The 17,546-nt window shown below is 43.1% G+C and overlaps 1 protein-coding gene across 1 annotated transcript; it reads right to left on the minus strand.

Moving 5' to 3' along the window:
* Nucleotides 1-7,291: 7,291 nt before the first annotated feature.
* Nucleotides 7,292-15,931, minus strand: LOC140075016 (cytochrome P450 2W1-like). Its single transcript, XM_072120444.1, has 9 exons — nt 15,022-15,931; nt 14,238-14,400; nt 12,931-13,080; nt 12,613-12,770; nt 11,011-11,184; nt 9,988-10,129; nt 9,559-9,743; nt 8,357-8,498; nt 7,292-7,624 (listed from the first exon to the last, which is right to left on the minus strand). The coding sequence occupies exons 1-9, from the start codon at nt 15,211-15,213 to the stop codon at nt 7,437-7,439; spliced, it is 1,494 nt and encodes a 497-aa protein (XP_071976545.1). The 5' UTR covers nt 15,214-15,931; the 3' UTR covers nt 7,292-7,436.
* Between the last annotated feature and the right edge of the window lie 1,615 nt (nt 15,932-17,546).

The following is a 17,546-nucleotide window of genomic DNA, read 5'->3' on the forward strand; positions in this document are numbered from 1 at the left end:
TATGTCATCAGCGGCAGCGCCACTATCACCCCCATCATCACCTTCCCTCATCATCACCATCCCCCATCATCACCTTTCCTAATCATCACTCCCAATATTGATCCAATAAATTGATGGCATCGCCTTCATGAGGAGCCACCTCATCATCCCCGGCTTCATCGCTACAGTCTTCACCATGGAGGTACAGTGCTCTATCATGTACACTGCTTTATATTCTGTGTTACCTGCTTGTATATTTGTGCACTTCTGTGTCTCTTATTAGTAGTTGCCCGTAGTAACAATGATATGTCAGCACAGAGCACAGCAGGGTTAGCGCTGTGCACATCACTATAGTCCTGTAACCTGTGGTAATGGTCCCTCTTCATAGTGATTCTGGAATTTCGGGTGTAATGTTCCCTCATATAATCTTGTAGTGATGCAGTTTTCTCCCTTTCCGTCTTCCTGCAGTCTCCGGGATCCTCCGGCTCTTCCGCCTCACAGAAACACGATTCCTGCCGTCTGCAGCCATGATAATAGGAGGAGCACAGAGACCCCGGTCATACAGCGGCATCACCCCAACCTCTCCTGCTAGGAGTATACTGGGTCATAATAAACGCTTCTCATTTATTTATTCATCATTCATGTCTGATGTCTGGATTATTCCTGATGTGATGAGCGGCTGTGTGTGTGTTATAGGGGGGACATGCTGCGGCTATGGGGGTTCATGAGATACTGGGGATCAGCACTGAACCCCCTCCCAGGGCCGGACAAGGTATTTTGGAGCACTAGGTAGTCAAGACAAATGGTTCCCCCTTTGTTATACTTGCCCTATTCTACAAGTATGTGTAACACATGTAGTAACCTCCTTCGTGCACCACAATTAAACTTAGGGGCAGATTTATTAGGATGTAGTAACCAGTGTTCTAGCGTATGACCCCTGGATTCCACATATTTTCTCCCTAACGCCACCTCCACACCAAATTCCTGTGATGTCCCATGTCCTGTAGACTTCCAGTTGATGGGTGGTATGGAGTCAATACTGTATGCAGATGTCCTTGGCAAGACCCACTGGCATGGGAGTCTTTATCACAGAGGGGGGCACACAGTAATGTAGAACAGTAGCCCCCAAGACCCCTGAGGTCCGCTCACATGTGCTCATATGCGTGTAGTGTTTTGAGCGAAAGATAGCGAGGGAGGGGTGATACATAAAAATACACACTGTAAACATTTAACATTCGCCACTATGTAACGGCACGACAGCCACTCTAGAAGTATAATACCGACCACTGACTGCTAATTTTAAACATCAAAGGATACATAATATCCATTTTAATAATTATCAATAAAAGTTACATTTTAGTGACAATGAATTGGACAGGTTTGTTTACAGTAATGACATCACGTCCTCCTTTAATCGGCGAAAGCTAGCAGGAAACGGGACGACACAGAGATCAGCTGCTCAGTGGTCACCCAACTTTGCTATGGACAGGGCTATATTTGCCCCTAGGCAATGTGTCAGCAGATGTAAGAGGGAGTTTTAATTAAACAATTTGGGGCAGCACTGTGACTACTGTGGGGAAACTGTCAATACTGGGGGAGCACTAGCTACTAGGGGCAGCACTGTGATTACTGGGGATAGCATTGGCTATTGAGGGAAGCACTGTAACTTCTGGGGGGAGCATTGGCTACTGGGGGCAGCACTGTGACTACTGGAGGCAGCATTGACTACTGGGGGCAGCACTGTGGTTACTGGGTGTAGCATTGGCTATTGAGGGAAGCACTGTAACTTCTGGGGGGAGCATTGGCTACTGGGGGCAGCACTGTGACTACTGGAGGAAGCATTGGCTGCTGGGGGAAGCACTGGCCATTTGTGGCAGCACAATGTGGCAGATTTATTTAACATGGATATAGAGTCAGTAAGACAAGCTTCCAACTCCAAAATTTCCCTAACTTTGAGTCCAACTCCAGCTCCAACAAAATGTTCAGAAACTCTGACTCCACATATAGAAACATGTGTATAGACACCATGCAAAACTATGGTGTCATTTTATCAACAAAAGTGAGGTTAATTTCTTGGAAGTGCTGCCATTTATTTTGAAAAATATAATTATATAGTATATACTAATAAACAGGCATGAATAAATATATATAAAGAGGAACATGCAATTTGCACTTCCAATATTTGTATACTCTTTCTCTACTGTATATATATATATATATATATATATATATATATATATATATATATATATATATATATAAGCTGACATGCATACTGACATAAATACATGTATTGAACAAATGTATACATATACTGTACAAAAAAGTACGTAGAAACTGCCCTGTTCAGAGGAAGGAACAGTCTTTGGATGTGAAGTTGTGGAGTACTTACTGTTTATAAGAAACTTGAGAGCTGTGGTATCATGGGGAATATATTTAATCTCCCTAACTGGCTACTTTCATAATGTCCTGCGTGTCACATGTAATTTGTACACAAATTCACTACACTCCCCTATCGGACAGCCCTGACCAGACATAGGATGATGTTAAATTTGGGAAAGAAGTGTAGCAATATGTTATATGTGCAACATCCCCCACCGGGGCCTAGCCCTTGAGGTGAGGCCTAGAGTCAGCCGGGGCCCGCTGTACCGGAGTGGCTGGCGGTTGCGGCCTAAGCACGCTATTGTCACGGTGCTTGGTACGGGGGAACCGGAGGGCTGTCCTACAGCCTGGCAGGTCTCCAGCAGGGTGGTGTTGGCAAGAAAAGATGAGGGAGAGGCTGTTATAGCGGATCTCCCTGGGGCAACCCCTTAATGTCCCGAGTGTGAGTCTCTGGGTGATGGACAGGGTGCCGGTGATGAAGGCAGCCGTGTTAGCAGGGACCAGACGGAGACAGAAGTTGAAGAAAACAACTTACAGTTCTTTATTTGAACCGGCAGGAACCGCAGCAACGTGCCTTTAACAGGTAGATGGAGTGCTGAGATGTGAGTTGGAGGGAGCCTCAGGAGATAGTTCACCAGCCTGGATGTAGAGGGCAGGCTGGGAGGCAGCTGTGTCCTGGAAGGAAGCTTCAGCTTGTCCTGTAGGGCTTCAGGTATCACCTTTAAAGGTAAGATGATACCCCTTTTCCTCACTACACTAACTCTAGTCTGATGCTCCACTCTTCAGAGGCAGGGGCTAGGCTCTTCCTGCTCTGGTATGGGCTAGACAGAGATTACTCACTCACTCACTCTAAGTCTACAAGATCTTCTCCTCTTCTCATCTGGGAGAGACTTCTCCAGAATCTGAGACTCTTCTATCTCTCCACTAGAATAATCATAATCCTCCAGAACATTCCTGGCCAGAGGTTTTATTACCTCCCTTTGGTCAGGTGGTGGCTGCTCCTCCAATCACATCTCAGCTTACAGAGCACAGGATGTAACACAAATCATTGGACAACAGCATTTTGCATCATACAAAAATACTTAACCTCTGCCTTGCCAGGCAGGATTCACCACTGCAATATCCCCTATGTCCTATAAGGACCATGTAGTGTGATGTGATTACATGCAGGTGGGACGTATTCGCAAACACTCCCTCGCCATTGTATCGGCGAGGGTGTTGCATATGCTATCCTGGCCTCTAGGGGTCTCACTACTTGTGTGTGTGTACAGTAAAGCAGGTAGCAACTTGTTGTTAGACAGACATGAGTATGTGACATGTGTAATGGCAGCTTGTTGAATAAAGAGCCTGAGACCAACCACAGTGTGTGAAGCCAATACAGGAGAGTCAACTAACAGAACAAGAAGCTGGTACCTACAGACCCACTGCCCCTAGTTTTAGCCAGAACCAATTCTCATATGTAGTTCTTAGGAGTAACCACAGAAGAAGCAGCGGCATATAAAATCTATAGCTTCTGCGCTTTATATGTTTGAGCACTTGGTGGCGCTGACATAACAGTAGAGTGGACAGGTAAATTTTGTCTCCCAGATTTACGCCCCTGCAAAGGTATATATCTCCTTTACAGACATACATAGTAAAGGGGTAATCTGAGATTAATAAATAACTTAGGGCCGGACTGGTGCTGGCTTTTTACAAAAAATAAATGTGTACTCACCTCCTTTGTCGCTGCGGATGTAGATCAGCAGTGACGGAGGAGGTGAGTACACGTTAATTTTTTTAGTACTATCCTACACATACCTATTATCTATTCTAATTTTAAAGCATTAGATACAAATATCTTTTCAGGTATAAAACCTCTCCAGTAAAGACTAGTGGACCCGTAGTTTCAGCAACAAACCTGGCAAATTGAAGCCCTTTGCTACTAGCCATGGTTATGATTGGCCTGGGGGACACCGGGCAAGGGGCAAATACCTCCAACAACACAACTTCTGGACAAGTTTTGTAAAATCTATGGGTCTATTATGTGAATACCACATGTCTCTGATTTTAAAAAAATTTAAAAACTACTGCACTACTTCAGTCCTCTCTCTATCTTGACAGGGCATTTGCAGAAAATTTAAATAAAAAAGATAATAAGAAGATTGTTATAAATTCTACCAAACATAAAATAGTACAACATATGGCAGTAGTTCCATCATTGCTGTGTAAAAGTTAATGGGAACCTGTCGTCAGAAATTAAGCTAATAAACCACTACCAGTATGTTGTGAAGCAGCTGAACACCTTCCTGATCATGTTTCTTACATGGCCCAGTGTGGCGGCATCATCCAGAAAATCTACTTTGAAGTGAGATGTAAATTGTTTGTATAAAGTCAAGCAGGACAAGATTTTAACACTGAAGTCAAGCTCTTGCTTCTCCAGAAAGGCCCTTTCACTGTAATTAATGGTCCTACATCCAGAGACATCACTATCCAGATCTCCTTAAGCCTGATGCATGATATCAATCCCATAGGAGGAGGCGTTCAGTGTTGAACTCTCCTCCTCCTTGACTTTATAAAACCAAATTACATCTCACTTCAAAGTTGATTTTCTGGATGATGCCATCACACTGGACCATGAAAGAAACAAAAACTAGAAGGTGTTATGCAGCTTGACAATCTACTGGTAGTGGTTTGTTAGGTCAATTGCTAATGACAGGTTCCTTTTAAGTACATTATCTGTGACTATAATGGTTTTGGGTACTCTGCTGATGACTCTATTATTGGTGACGTTACACAACATCCACACCAAACAACAAAATGAAAGGAAACCTACCATCCCTATTAAGGTAGACCTAATGGTGGGTAACCCCATAACTCTTTCTATACTAAGATCAACTTTATCTAGCTAATATGTTAATTTTCCGTAAGGCTATCGGGGCGTGGAGTTGCCTCTCCAGGGAGTGGGTGCAAAGGCTACTCCACGCCCCAGTAGCCTCTTGATCCCTGCCTACCTGTATGTCCTCAGTGCTTTCCTGCTAAAGCTCCCTGAGTTGAGCGCTCCATCGGAGCTCTGCGCATGCGCAGTGTCAATGTGCATGCGTATAGCAGTGCTCCCATCTAGTCATGTGGCGAATAGGGAATCCGACAGGTGGTAAATCCTAGACCAGGGGTCCCCAAACTACGGCCCGCAGACCGTTTCTATGCGGCCCCCTGTCGCATCCGGCCTCCGGCAGTCGGGCAGGAGCCTCCGTCCACCCGGACAGGAAGCTCCTGCCCGTCACTGTATAGTGCTCGATGCGGCCGTTTTCGGCCGCTCGAGCACTATTACTGCAGGAGGAGCAATGTGGCCGGAACATAACCCCGGCGCACATCGCTCCATGAACCTGGATACGCGGGGATGTCATCACGCGGCCGCGTACCTTTTCCTGTCCAACAGCCGCAACAGACGCGGGAGCCAGAGGTGAGTGTATGATTTTTAATTATTTTTTAAACAGCACAAAAAACATTGTGCCGACCGGGGGGACCCTAATATATGAAATAATTCATTATGGGAGCATCATATAAAATAACTAATGGTGCGTGGGGGACATATAAAATAACTAATGGTACGGGGGGGGACATATAAAATAACTAATGGTGGGGGAGGGGGTATATAAAACAACTAATGGTGCGGGGGGGGGACATATAAAATAACTAATGGTGGGGGGGTATATAAAATAACTAATGGTTGGGGCAATATATAAAATAACTAATGGTGGGGGGGTATATAAAATAACTAATGGTTGGGGCAATATATAAAATAACTAATGGTGGTGGGGGGGTATATAAAATAACTAATGGTGGGGGGTATATAAAACAACTAATGGTGGGGGGTATATAAAACAACTAATGATGTGGGGGTGACATATAAAACAACTAATGGTGCGGGGGGACATATAAAATAACTAATGGTGCGGGGGGGGGGACATATAAAATAACAAATGGTGGGGGAGGGGGGTATATAAAACAACTAATGGTGCGGGGGGACGGACATATAAAATAACTAATGGTGCGGGGGGGACATATAAAATAACTAATGGTGCGGGGGGGACATATAAAATAACTAATGGTGGGGGGGTATATAAAATAACTAATGGTTGGGGCAATATATAAAATAACTAATGGTGGTGGGGGGGTATATAAAATAACTAATGGTGGGGGGTATATAAAACAACTAATGATGTGGGGGGGACATATAAAACAACTAATGGTGCGGGGGGGGGATATAAAATTACTAATGCTGGGGGGGTATATAAAATAACCAATGGTGGGGGGGGGGGTATATAAAATAACTAATGGTGTGGGGTATATAAAACAACAAATGGTGTGGGGGGGGGAATATAACTAATGGTGGGGGGTATATAAAATAACTAATGGTGTGGGGGAGCATAGGAAATAATTAATGGTGGGGGCAGCATATGAAATAATTAATGCTGGGGGGACATATAAAATAATTAATGGTGGGGGGAAGCATAGGAAATAATAAATGGTGGGGGACAGTCTGGTAATTAATGGGGGGGGGGCAGCTAGGAAATAATTAATGGAGAGGGGTCCCAGTATATTTAATAATTAATTGACCCAATTAATTAATTAATTGGGCCAATATATAAAATAGTTCACAAGAGGGTGCGGTATATTAAATAATTAATTCAGGGGGGCCCAGTGTATTACGGATGCGCTATTTATCCGGCCCTCCAACGGTCTGAGAGGGACAGTGAACGGCCCCCTATGTAAAAAGTTTGGGGACCCCTGTCCTAGACCATCACCAATCTCTTATTTATCACCTGACCTTAAATCATGACCTATTAAGGACATGACAAAAGAATTAAGAGTTAAATTGTATTCAAGGTTAATACCAAGGTCACTGTGAATTAAAAATGAAATAAAATGACAAACCCCTATTAAAGTTGGATTAATTTAAGATAACGTAAGTCTGATTTTTAATGGTCTGGTATAAAGTGAATCTTTTTTTTTTTTAAATATTGAGGTTGTGTTACATGGCTCACAGGGGGCAAATACCAACTTCTACTAAATCCAAAAATAAGTTATTTCACCAGTTATTTCACCACAGCACAACACTCCAGGTGAGGCTGCGGCCTTAGCGTGAAACACGGGTCGGCATCCAGGTCTAATTGACTTTCCATCATACCGTGTGGAGGGGTAAATGTGAATTTTTGAAGTAATCCTGTAAAAAATATGAATAGTTCCATCTTTGCCAGACTTTCTCCCAAACAAAGTCTGCGCCCTGCAAAGAAATATAGAAAATTTTTTAAAAACTTTAATCAAGGGCAACTTATCTTTATGTTTTTAAGTCAACTCAAATTCATATACAGTTACAGCTCTTCCCCCCAGCCATTATATACACACCTATTTTTCTGTACAACTAACTGACAACATCCATATCCCAAAATTAAGAGAACGGCGACCCAAATTTTCAAAGGAACGATTTCCATTTGGTGCCAATCTCAGCTCACAGAAATATTAACCATAGGATAAGTCAATGGGGGTCATTTACTAAGGGCCCAAATCGCTATTTTTCGTTGGGTTTCCCGGATATTACTGTTTTGCGCTGTTTTTCCCTGAATTGCCCCGCGTTCGGATTGTGGCGCATCGGTGCCGGCGTGCATGCAACGGAAATCGGGGGGCGTGGCCGTCAGAAAACCCGACGGATTCGGAAAAACCGCTGAATTAAAAAAAAAAAAATGTGTCGCTTGACACGCACTTACCTGCACCAAGAAATAGAAGGTGAACTCCAGCGGACTTCAGCGCAGCAGCGACACCTGGTGGACATCGGGCGCACTACCTTAGTGAATCCTGGCCAGACCCAAATCAGCGTCGGAGAACGCTGCCCCAATGACTCTCGGGCCTCATGCACACGACCATGTTGGGGGGCTGTAACATGGCTTACTTTATTTTCACATTCTTTGGACAGACATTTTACCGAGGTCATCTTGTGTCTTAGCGATCAGTGAGTTACCTGCAGAGAAGGGCACAAAAGCTTCTTTCTTTACAAATTTCCCTTCAGCATCCAAGAAATGGTTGGGATTAAACTGGAATGGCGTCTCCCAGTGATTCTTGTCGTACAGAACAGATGTAAGCAGCGGGATCACAGTCGTTCCCTGAGAAGAAGATTTATTTTGTGTTTATTGAGTGCTTGGCCCCCCAACTGGTATTATTTGGCTCCCTCCCAAGCTCCCTCACAAGTCCCAGAATTCAAAAAATCAAATGGATGTCTGCTCTTGGATCTTTTATTCTCCATCCCACACGCTCCTTCTTGGATGCCACCCATCTGTGATGTCAGAAGGAGGGACTGGAGCTTGTGGGCTTGGGAAAAGATCCAGGAGCAGACGTTCGTTTGATATTTAATTCCTGCCCCTGGGACTCAGTGTAGGAGCTTGGCAGGGAGCTAGGTAAAATACACCATATGATTTTAGCCAGCCTATATGACTCACAAACATGACAAAAGCAACTATGCAATTGTAATATTATGGAACATATGCATGTGGAAAAATGGGGGTTTTGGTGACAGGTTCCCTTTAAGGTTTTTAGTATATATTCCCAAAACAACCCTTTAAAGACAAGCCCGGCCTGGTGAACAGCTTTTGGCTTTATAAACCCCTGATCATTAAAGGGGTTGGCCAGTTGTCAATAAATCTCTTCTATTAGACATGTCTTTGCACATATAGGTATATGCAGCTGTGTCTTTGCCTCCTTTGGGAGCTTCAGCCTTTCCCTGTTCTCACCATGCTGCCCTCGGCATATACACCGCTGAAGTCTCTCTCACTGCTCTTGGCCATCCTTATGGCATCTCCCACTTTGTCTCTCCTTTCACTTTCCATCCTCACTGACAGGGACAGGGAGAGGGGGTGGAGCAGGAAGAGTCATAACTCTTTCTGAAGCTCATCTTATTCATCAGGGCTCACACATCTAAACAAAGAAGCGTGGAGAGTCTGCACACATTACAAATGTAAGTATCAGGAGTGCTGAATCACTGGATTCAGGGATTATTCACAAGACAATAAAGGCAACTTATATAAAGAGTGTCCAACCCCTTTAAGTTGTATATATTATATTATTATGTTATTTATTACATACATGTAAAAAATGTGAACAGGAAGTGAAGCCGTTGACCTGATCCAAGCAGTGATGTTCCAGTCTCCACTTCACAAATTCACTTACCTTTGGGATACAATAACCTTTGAAATAAGTGTCCATAGATGTGGCATGAGGAATATGTGGAATAAGGTTGGCAAATCTTTGAACTTCATGTATCACAGCGTGGGTGTAGGGCATATTATTTCTATCCTCAAATCTTGGGAGACGTCCAGATTCAAGGACTGAATGGAGTTCTCTTTGAACTTTTTCTGAAAGCGTAGAAAACTGAGATTAGGGCTTTCATTTGGTTAGATATTAGGGTGATCACTGCACCCAAGTATATATATGGCAAAGCTATACATAGTGTCACAATGGGTGTATGCATTGGCTCTGGCAGTGTGGAGACTGCTCTTACATAGAATGGTCTAAAATCCTGTGGACCTTCGGACACCACAGCTCCCACTATGCCAAGGTATAGAATATAGCATTACAATTTCAGGAAACAGAACTCACTTTGCACTTCTGGATACTTCATCATCAGCAGAATCCCCCATTGCAGTGTTGTAGCGGTGGTCTCTGTGCCGGCCATAACCAGGTCTAGTACTGTGGCTAGCACATTATCATCATGAAAAAGAGTGTCTTTGTTTGTCCGCTCCTAGACCACAAGCAAGTCAATAAGATTTGGGCAACATATCTAGCAATGCTTTAGAATAACTATCACAATTCATACCAATTCCTGCCCAAAAGTTGCTTATATAATTTACCTACCTCTGACACATATGGTAACTATTAATATCTTATCATATGGCGCTACAGTAGTAAATGACTTATTGTTAAATTCGCCATTAACTTTTTAATATATTTTAGATAATTACAGGCAGTCCCCGGGTTACATACAAGATAGGGTCTGTAGGTTTGTTCTTAAGTTGAGTTTGTAGGTAAGTCGGAACTGTATATTTTATCATTGTAATCCCAGCCAGAACTTTTTTGGTCTCTGTGACAATTGGATTTTAAAAATGTTGGGTTGTCATAAGAATCAGGATTAACAATAAAGCTTCATTACAGACGCCTGTGATAACTGTTATAGCTGTTTATTGTAGCCTAGGACTAAAGTACAATAAATTACCAATATCCAGATGTCCGTTTGTAACTAGGGGTTGTATGTAAGTCGAGTGTTCTTAAGTAGGGGACCACCTGTACATAGTCCAAGTTAATACAAGAAAGTTTGTAATGTATGTTATGAGAGTAAAGTGATTCCTTCTCCTCTTACTTTGGCTCTTATCATCCTCCCTCCTTTCTAATCTGATTCTCTGCTCAAGTCTGTCTTGCTAACAAGACGGACCAAAGCTCACTGAGGTGTCAGATTACATAGCACAGTGGTGGTGAACCTATGGCACGGGTGCCAAAGGTGGCACTTAATAGCAGCTGTATGGGACTGGTGAGTCACTGCAGCTAGGTCTCCACCGTACCATATAATGTGCAGTTGTGTCTACTTGACTAGTACCACATTGACTTCTAGGCCCACAGACTGATTACCTTTTCTTGCTTGGCGACTATAGTTTCGATGAATGTGTACAGGCAGTTAACATCTATTTTCCCTCTTTTGGCCTGAATGTCAGTTTTTAAAACATTGGAAATCTTGTCAATCTTTTCCAATATGATCTTGTGCGTTTTCAGAAAAATCGCAAGTGTTGGGTAGAGGTTAAACAACTATAAAAAAAAAATAATTACATATTAAGCGTTTAATACATAATACAGGATGTACACGAGTTAAGAGAACCCAACTTACAGATGACTTCTAGTTAAAAATGCACCTGTTACCTCTGGCCAAACTCTCTAGATGGAAATTTGATGAATTTTGGCCCCAGGTTGCAAGGGTCAGCATAACAGTTATGAAAGGTGTCTGCAATGAAGCTTTATTAATAATCCTTGTTCCCATGACAACCCAAAATTATGAAAATCCTATTGTCACTGGGAAAAAAACCCACTTGGTCTGGAGTTACACTTTAACAAGAAAAAACCTATCCTGTATGTAACTCTAGAACTGCCTGTAAGAGTACATTATGAGAAGATTTTACTCCAGTGCTATGATAAGTAAAGTAGTGGATTATAATCTAGGTGGTTTAGACAGTGGTCCGGGGCCCAGGTTCACCCAAACCACCCACCAAATTTTATATCAGAAGGACCTTCACCCATGAAATCCTCATACATCTGTTCCTGCTATCAATACATGTATACAAGAGACTTTTCAGGACCTTTGAAGGTCCTGCAAAGTGTGACATCACATGACCATGGACAGATTTCTATCCACTGGCAGTAAACATAGAAGCTTTCCATAGCAGGACAGCAAGCAGAGATCTAAAAAACCCATGAGGAATTGATACAGAAAAATTTATAACATTTCATTACACGATTCGTGGTGGTAGGTTCCCTTTAAAGGGGTTGTCCACTTACAGCTAATAATTTATACAATTATTAGCTGTAAGTGGACAACCCCTTTAAAGGGAACCTACCACCACGAATCTACCTATAAAGGTAGATCGGGTGGTAGGTGGATGTAAGGGACATGAGGATAGCTCTTTTTAGAGCTAATTCTCACGTCCCCACTAACTTTTGGTACACTTTATTGAGCTAATATGTAAATTTCGTTATGCAGCTACTGGGGCGTGGAGTAGCCAAGCACGAGGCTACACAGCGCGGCTACTCCACGCCCCAGTAGCCACATTACTCCTCCTACCCTGTTGCGTGCGGCCTCGTCCCACAAGCCGGCTACTGCGCATACGCAGTAGCTCCGGCCTCGGAGCTGGGACTGCTCCATCATGATGGACGAGGGCGCACAGCTACGAGGAGCTGCGCGCTGCACGCAACAGGGTAGGAGGAGTAATGTGGCTACTGGGGCGTGGAGTTGCCGCGCTGTGTAGCCTCGTGCTCGGCTACTCCACGCCCCAGTAGCCGCATAACGAAATTTACATATTAGCTCAATAAAGTGTACCAAAAGTTAGCGGGGACGTGAGGATTAGCTCTAAAAAGAGCTATCCTCATGTCCCTTACATCCACCTACCACCCGATCTACCTTTATAGGTAGAATCGTGGTGGTAGGTTCTCTTTAAACAGTATACAGAAATATGAACTACCTACCTGTAAGTAAGGTGATCCAAGCAAAATGACAATATCATCAATCAAGTCCAGCAGTTGCATGTAGACTGGATCAGTATAATCAAACCTGTTGCCAAATAACATGGCAAAGGTAATGTTTGTGGGGCCACAGGCAAACTCTTTCAGTTTAAACTTCTCACCTACACAAAAGATTATGTAGAAAAATGTTAATCTTCTGGTGCTTCTGGCTTTGAAGCTTTTTTCGACTTCCATATTTTCTGTGTATACCCGGTTTTCATATTGACACAGCTCCCTCTAGTGGTGGCAGCATGCGCCAGTTAAATAATTTATGGATCTCACCGGCGTAAGACTCAATCTTGTCTGTGAGATATTGCAGTTCCTCTATGATTTTGTCTTCTATATGTTTCTTGCCCATGCCCAGGTTCCTCATACTGGACATTGTGAAGCGTCTTGTTGTTCTCCACATTTCTCCAGATGCAAAAAACACACCTGAAAAATTGATACATAACACCAGTTATAATAGTCTTACTATGACTTGTCATTGACATGCTTCATATTTTAACAGTCCTCCCATCTTAGGTATTTATGACACATATTCGCAGGATATGTCTTAAACCCTCTGGGGAGCATTTAGGCTACTGTGGACCCTGGGCTCCTACGAGTCCCTACAAGTCTGGAATTCACTTCCTACGTATGGGGAATGGATTATGTGTCAATCTGATGTTTCAGGACCTTTGGAGGACCTTAAAAGGTCCTAAAATGGCTATTGTGCACATGTGTATTGAGAGCAGGAATAGATGTATGAGGTTTCATGGGTGAAGGTCCTTCTCAGTATAATAAAACTTGTTGGGTGGTTTGGGTGGCCATGGGCCCCCAGAAGGCTTGGGCCCTGGACTACTGCCCAAACGGCTTATATTATAGTCCACTACTATAAATACTATACCTGATAGGGACTGGTCTGCACCTATATTAAAAACCGTGTCTCCAGTCTCCCATCTTACTGCCACTCTGATTGAGCTTCAATACCAGACACAATGTAGGAGGCAATGTTTTTGGAACAGTTAGCATAAAAATACGTAAAAAAAATTATCGAAAGATTAATACATCGAGGAAGAGAATTTTATCTAACGTTTCAATAAATTTTGCAAAGTAATAAGAAACTGTTGTATCTTATCAAAGAAAAATGCTTATTTCTCCTCTTATCAGACTCTTCTTCCTCCCCCAAGTAAACTTTCTTTCACATTGATATCTCTCTTGCATTGATCTTGTAATAGAAAGATGGACTGAAGCTCACAGAGGGGTCACATTACAGCTTTACATAGAAGTCTATAGGGGAAAGGAGCTAAGCGAAAGACAGGCTTTCCGGAGCTGAATAGTTAATTTCCAACCCTGAACACCCAAATTTGCATTGATACTGTTAATAGTTATCTAAATGTCCCATATAACCCTGCTTATGCTTCTGATTGAAACAGAGCGACTTATATGAGCATATTTCCTTCTGCTGTAGTGTATGGGAGACCTTATAGCAGCTAGTCTCCAGCAACCAGCTCTGCGAGAACTGCAAAGTGCATAGTGAAGAAAAACTGCTAGCAATAGTAACTTATTGTTTATATTGAGTCTAGATTAAATAATACAGTGTTCTTTACCATTTCCTCTTTGGATAGCATGAAATATAGGAAGCGCAGCTCGGTCGGAGAACTGGTCTGCACTATCCACAAGGGCGTCTTTTATGGTCTCCAGCCCAGTAAGCACTACGGCCTTACTCATGCCCATGTGAATGGTGAATATTGGGCCATATTTTTCTGCAAGCTAGAACACAAGAAATAATAACAACTCAACTCAAAAAATAGAACATCTAATATTATATGCAACAGGACATGCAATAAGGGAAAATAATACATTGGTGCACATTTACTAAGGGTCCAAACGCCGCATTTTCGTTGGGTTTTGCAATTTTTTTTCTGTTTTGCCCTGAATTGCCCAGGGTTTTTGGTGCACACGATCGGATTGTGTCGCATCGGCGCCGGCTTGCATGCAAATCGGGGGCGTGGAAGTCGGACAACCCGACGGATTCGGACAAACCGCGGAATTTAAAAAGCAAATTGTGTCACAAAATCAGCACTCACATGCACAAGGAAGAAGATGGTGACTCCGGCGGACCTCAGCGGGGAAGCGACACATGCAGGAACTCGGACGCACCATCTTAGTAAATTACGGCATCGCGGACAACGCACAGTGGGGTTCGCGACGGGACTGATAAGTAAATGTGCCCCATTGTCTCAAAAGCTCTAGAAAAATTCTATATTAATTCTATATAAAGCTTCTATCAATACATAAAGAAAAAATGGCCTCCATACAACTGCCCATGTGCACTAGAGGAACATAATCACAAAAAAAATTACTAAACAATTTGGAAAGTATTGACTTTACCTTCATCAGAGAGAGGTCCGGCCTCCTGATGTCCAGTAAGTGCAGGTTTCCTATTAGAGGCAGTGGGGTTGGACCTGAAGGTAAGTTATATGGAGACTTCTTATTCCTAAAGTGTAACAGGAATATGAGTAATGTGCTCAGCGCCAGAGCAATGGAGACTGAATCCGCTATGTACCAGAGCAAAAAGGCCATGATGGGTGTCCTTAAGGTTAGATATGGTTTTGGAGGTAATGAACTTGGTGACTTTATATAGTGAAGTAGGAGGAGTAGATTCAATGATAAAGAAATGGGTCAAAAGATGTGCAAACCTGAAACTTTCCCTATATTATTACTGTATGAGATTATGCACGATACTCAAGTCAATGAATAACTCTCAGACTATAAACATGGATTATCCATATATTTATAGATCAATATCTTTGTGTGTCTCAAGTGAAGAAATGTAATATAATATGTATTGATTATGGTTTATAATCCATCTACTATGGTACCAGCCCTTAATATTGTACAAATGTCCTTCCTGTACTGTCTGACATTGCAGCAGGGTAGCACTATAAGAGGGGCTTCCCTTCTTGTACTACATGTTTTACTTGCATATTCAGTGATTTTTGAGTGGTTTGGGGTTCCTTGGGTCTGGGGACTGAGGTTCTTTTTGTGGACCAAACCACTTAACATCCCCTTGGAAGTAGACCCTACCTCCATCTAAATTAGGTTGTCCTATAATGTACTTATGGAGCCAGGGCCAACCGGGGGATCCTCTGGCACTCTGGTGGGCCAGTCCGACACTGCACCGGACCTCAGGTGTCAGAGGGCCCCATCATCTGACCTGACACTAAAGAATGGAGGATGTGCACCATTATAAACTGTACATATTATGCTGCACATTGTACAGATTAATATGAATATATATGAGGTAGATATGTTGTATGGGTGTGTATCTGTGGTTTGTGTATGCTGTATGTGTGTATAAATGCTGTATGTCTGTATATGGCACTCTATGGGGCACATTTACTTACCCGGTCCATTCGCGTTCCAGCGGCGGCTTCTCGGACGAGCGTTTGGGTCTTCTGGCGATTCATGAAGGTCCTGCGCCCGATGTCCACCAGGTGTTGCTGCTGCGCCAAGGTCCGCCGAGTTGCGTTGGAGTTCACTGATCTCTTCCTGGTGCATGTAAGTATGGCGCATGCATTTTTTAAATGCGGCGGTTTTTCTGAATCCGGCGGATTTCCGACGCTTGCATGCCAGCCACAATCCGATCGCGTGCGCCAAAAACCCGGGGCAATTCAGGGAAAATAGGAGCAAATCGGAAATATTCGGGTAACACGTCAGGAAAACATGAATCGGGCCCTTAGTAAATGACCCCCTATGTGTGTATATGCTCTATATGTGTGCGAGTGTATAAATGTGTGTGATCAACCTACCAGTATGTTTTGGAGTGTGGGAGGAAACTGGAGAACCCAGCGGAAACCCACATAAACACAGAGAGAACATACAAACTCTTTGCAGATGTTGACCTGGATGGGACTTGAACCCAGGACCCCAGCGCTGCAAGGCTGTAGTGCTAATCACTGAGCCACCGAGCCGCCCTTACTTAAAACACTTTCAGTACGGTGTGGGTCCAACAATAGGCACCTCATGATAACCATTACTTTTCCATCTAGCAAAATAATGGATGCTGGGCTGCTATAAAACACCAAAGATAGTGGGTCAGTTCTTCTTACTCTATCCTTTGTAATTTTGGTGCTAGAGCCAGAATCATCTCATTGATGGGACCCAAGCGATCTGATGTAGATGGCTTATTTTATGGATAACTTATCCAACTTATAAAAATAATAAGGCTTTAGACATTGGGGGAGACTCATTTTTCCTTCTTCACTTGCATTTTGTGGTGGAGAAAACACATAAATCTCCCACTCCCCACCACTTTTCTGACTTCTCCGACCCATACACCTCTTCGGCTTGTTTCGGGGGGGGGGGGGGTGGTTGGAGCAGGGCAGGTGGTGCTGGTGGTGGGGTGTGTCCTATAGTCTCCACTGAAAAAACAGATATTGTAAAAACCTCTGCAATATCAAACCTGGTCTGCAGGTCCGAACTGGCTTAGGATACATTCAGACAAATGGCCTATGACACCAATTACTGCTCACAAACTAAATAACGTTGTGTCTGCCAAGCTCCTGAGGACATGTAAATCTGCTTTATTGTACAATAAATCAAGTAACGCAGTGAGACAAAGGGAAGGTGAGCTCAGACATAGTTGGAAGTAGGAGGAGGTAAGTAGCTCTTCCATTGGGGTTTCCACAGGCACTGTTTTTCGTGGGTACAATGTGACACTTTGGGGGAGCTAAATATTCCTATGTATTAACAATGTATGGTCCTATCTGCCACCTCATAGTTTGATGAAAAAATATGTCACTTTAGGGTGTTAAGTGGGTAAGCGATGAGATCTATTAAGACAGAACCAGGATTTTGAAGACTACTACAAAAAAGGTAGTGATTTATTGAAAAAATAAAAATTTTAAAAATTG

This window comes from Engystomops pustulosus, chromosome 8 (assembly GCF_040894005.1).
Source record: "Engystomops pustulosus chromosome 8, aEngPut4.maternal, whole genome shotgun sequence".
NCBI classification, from domain to species: Eukaryota; Metazoa; Chordata; class Amphibia; order Anura; family Leptodactylidae; genus Engystomops; species Engystomops pustulosus.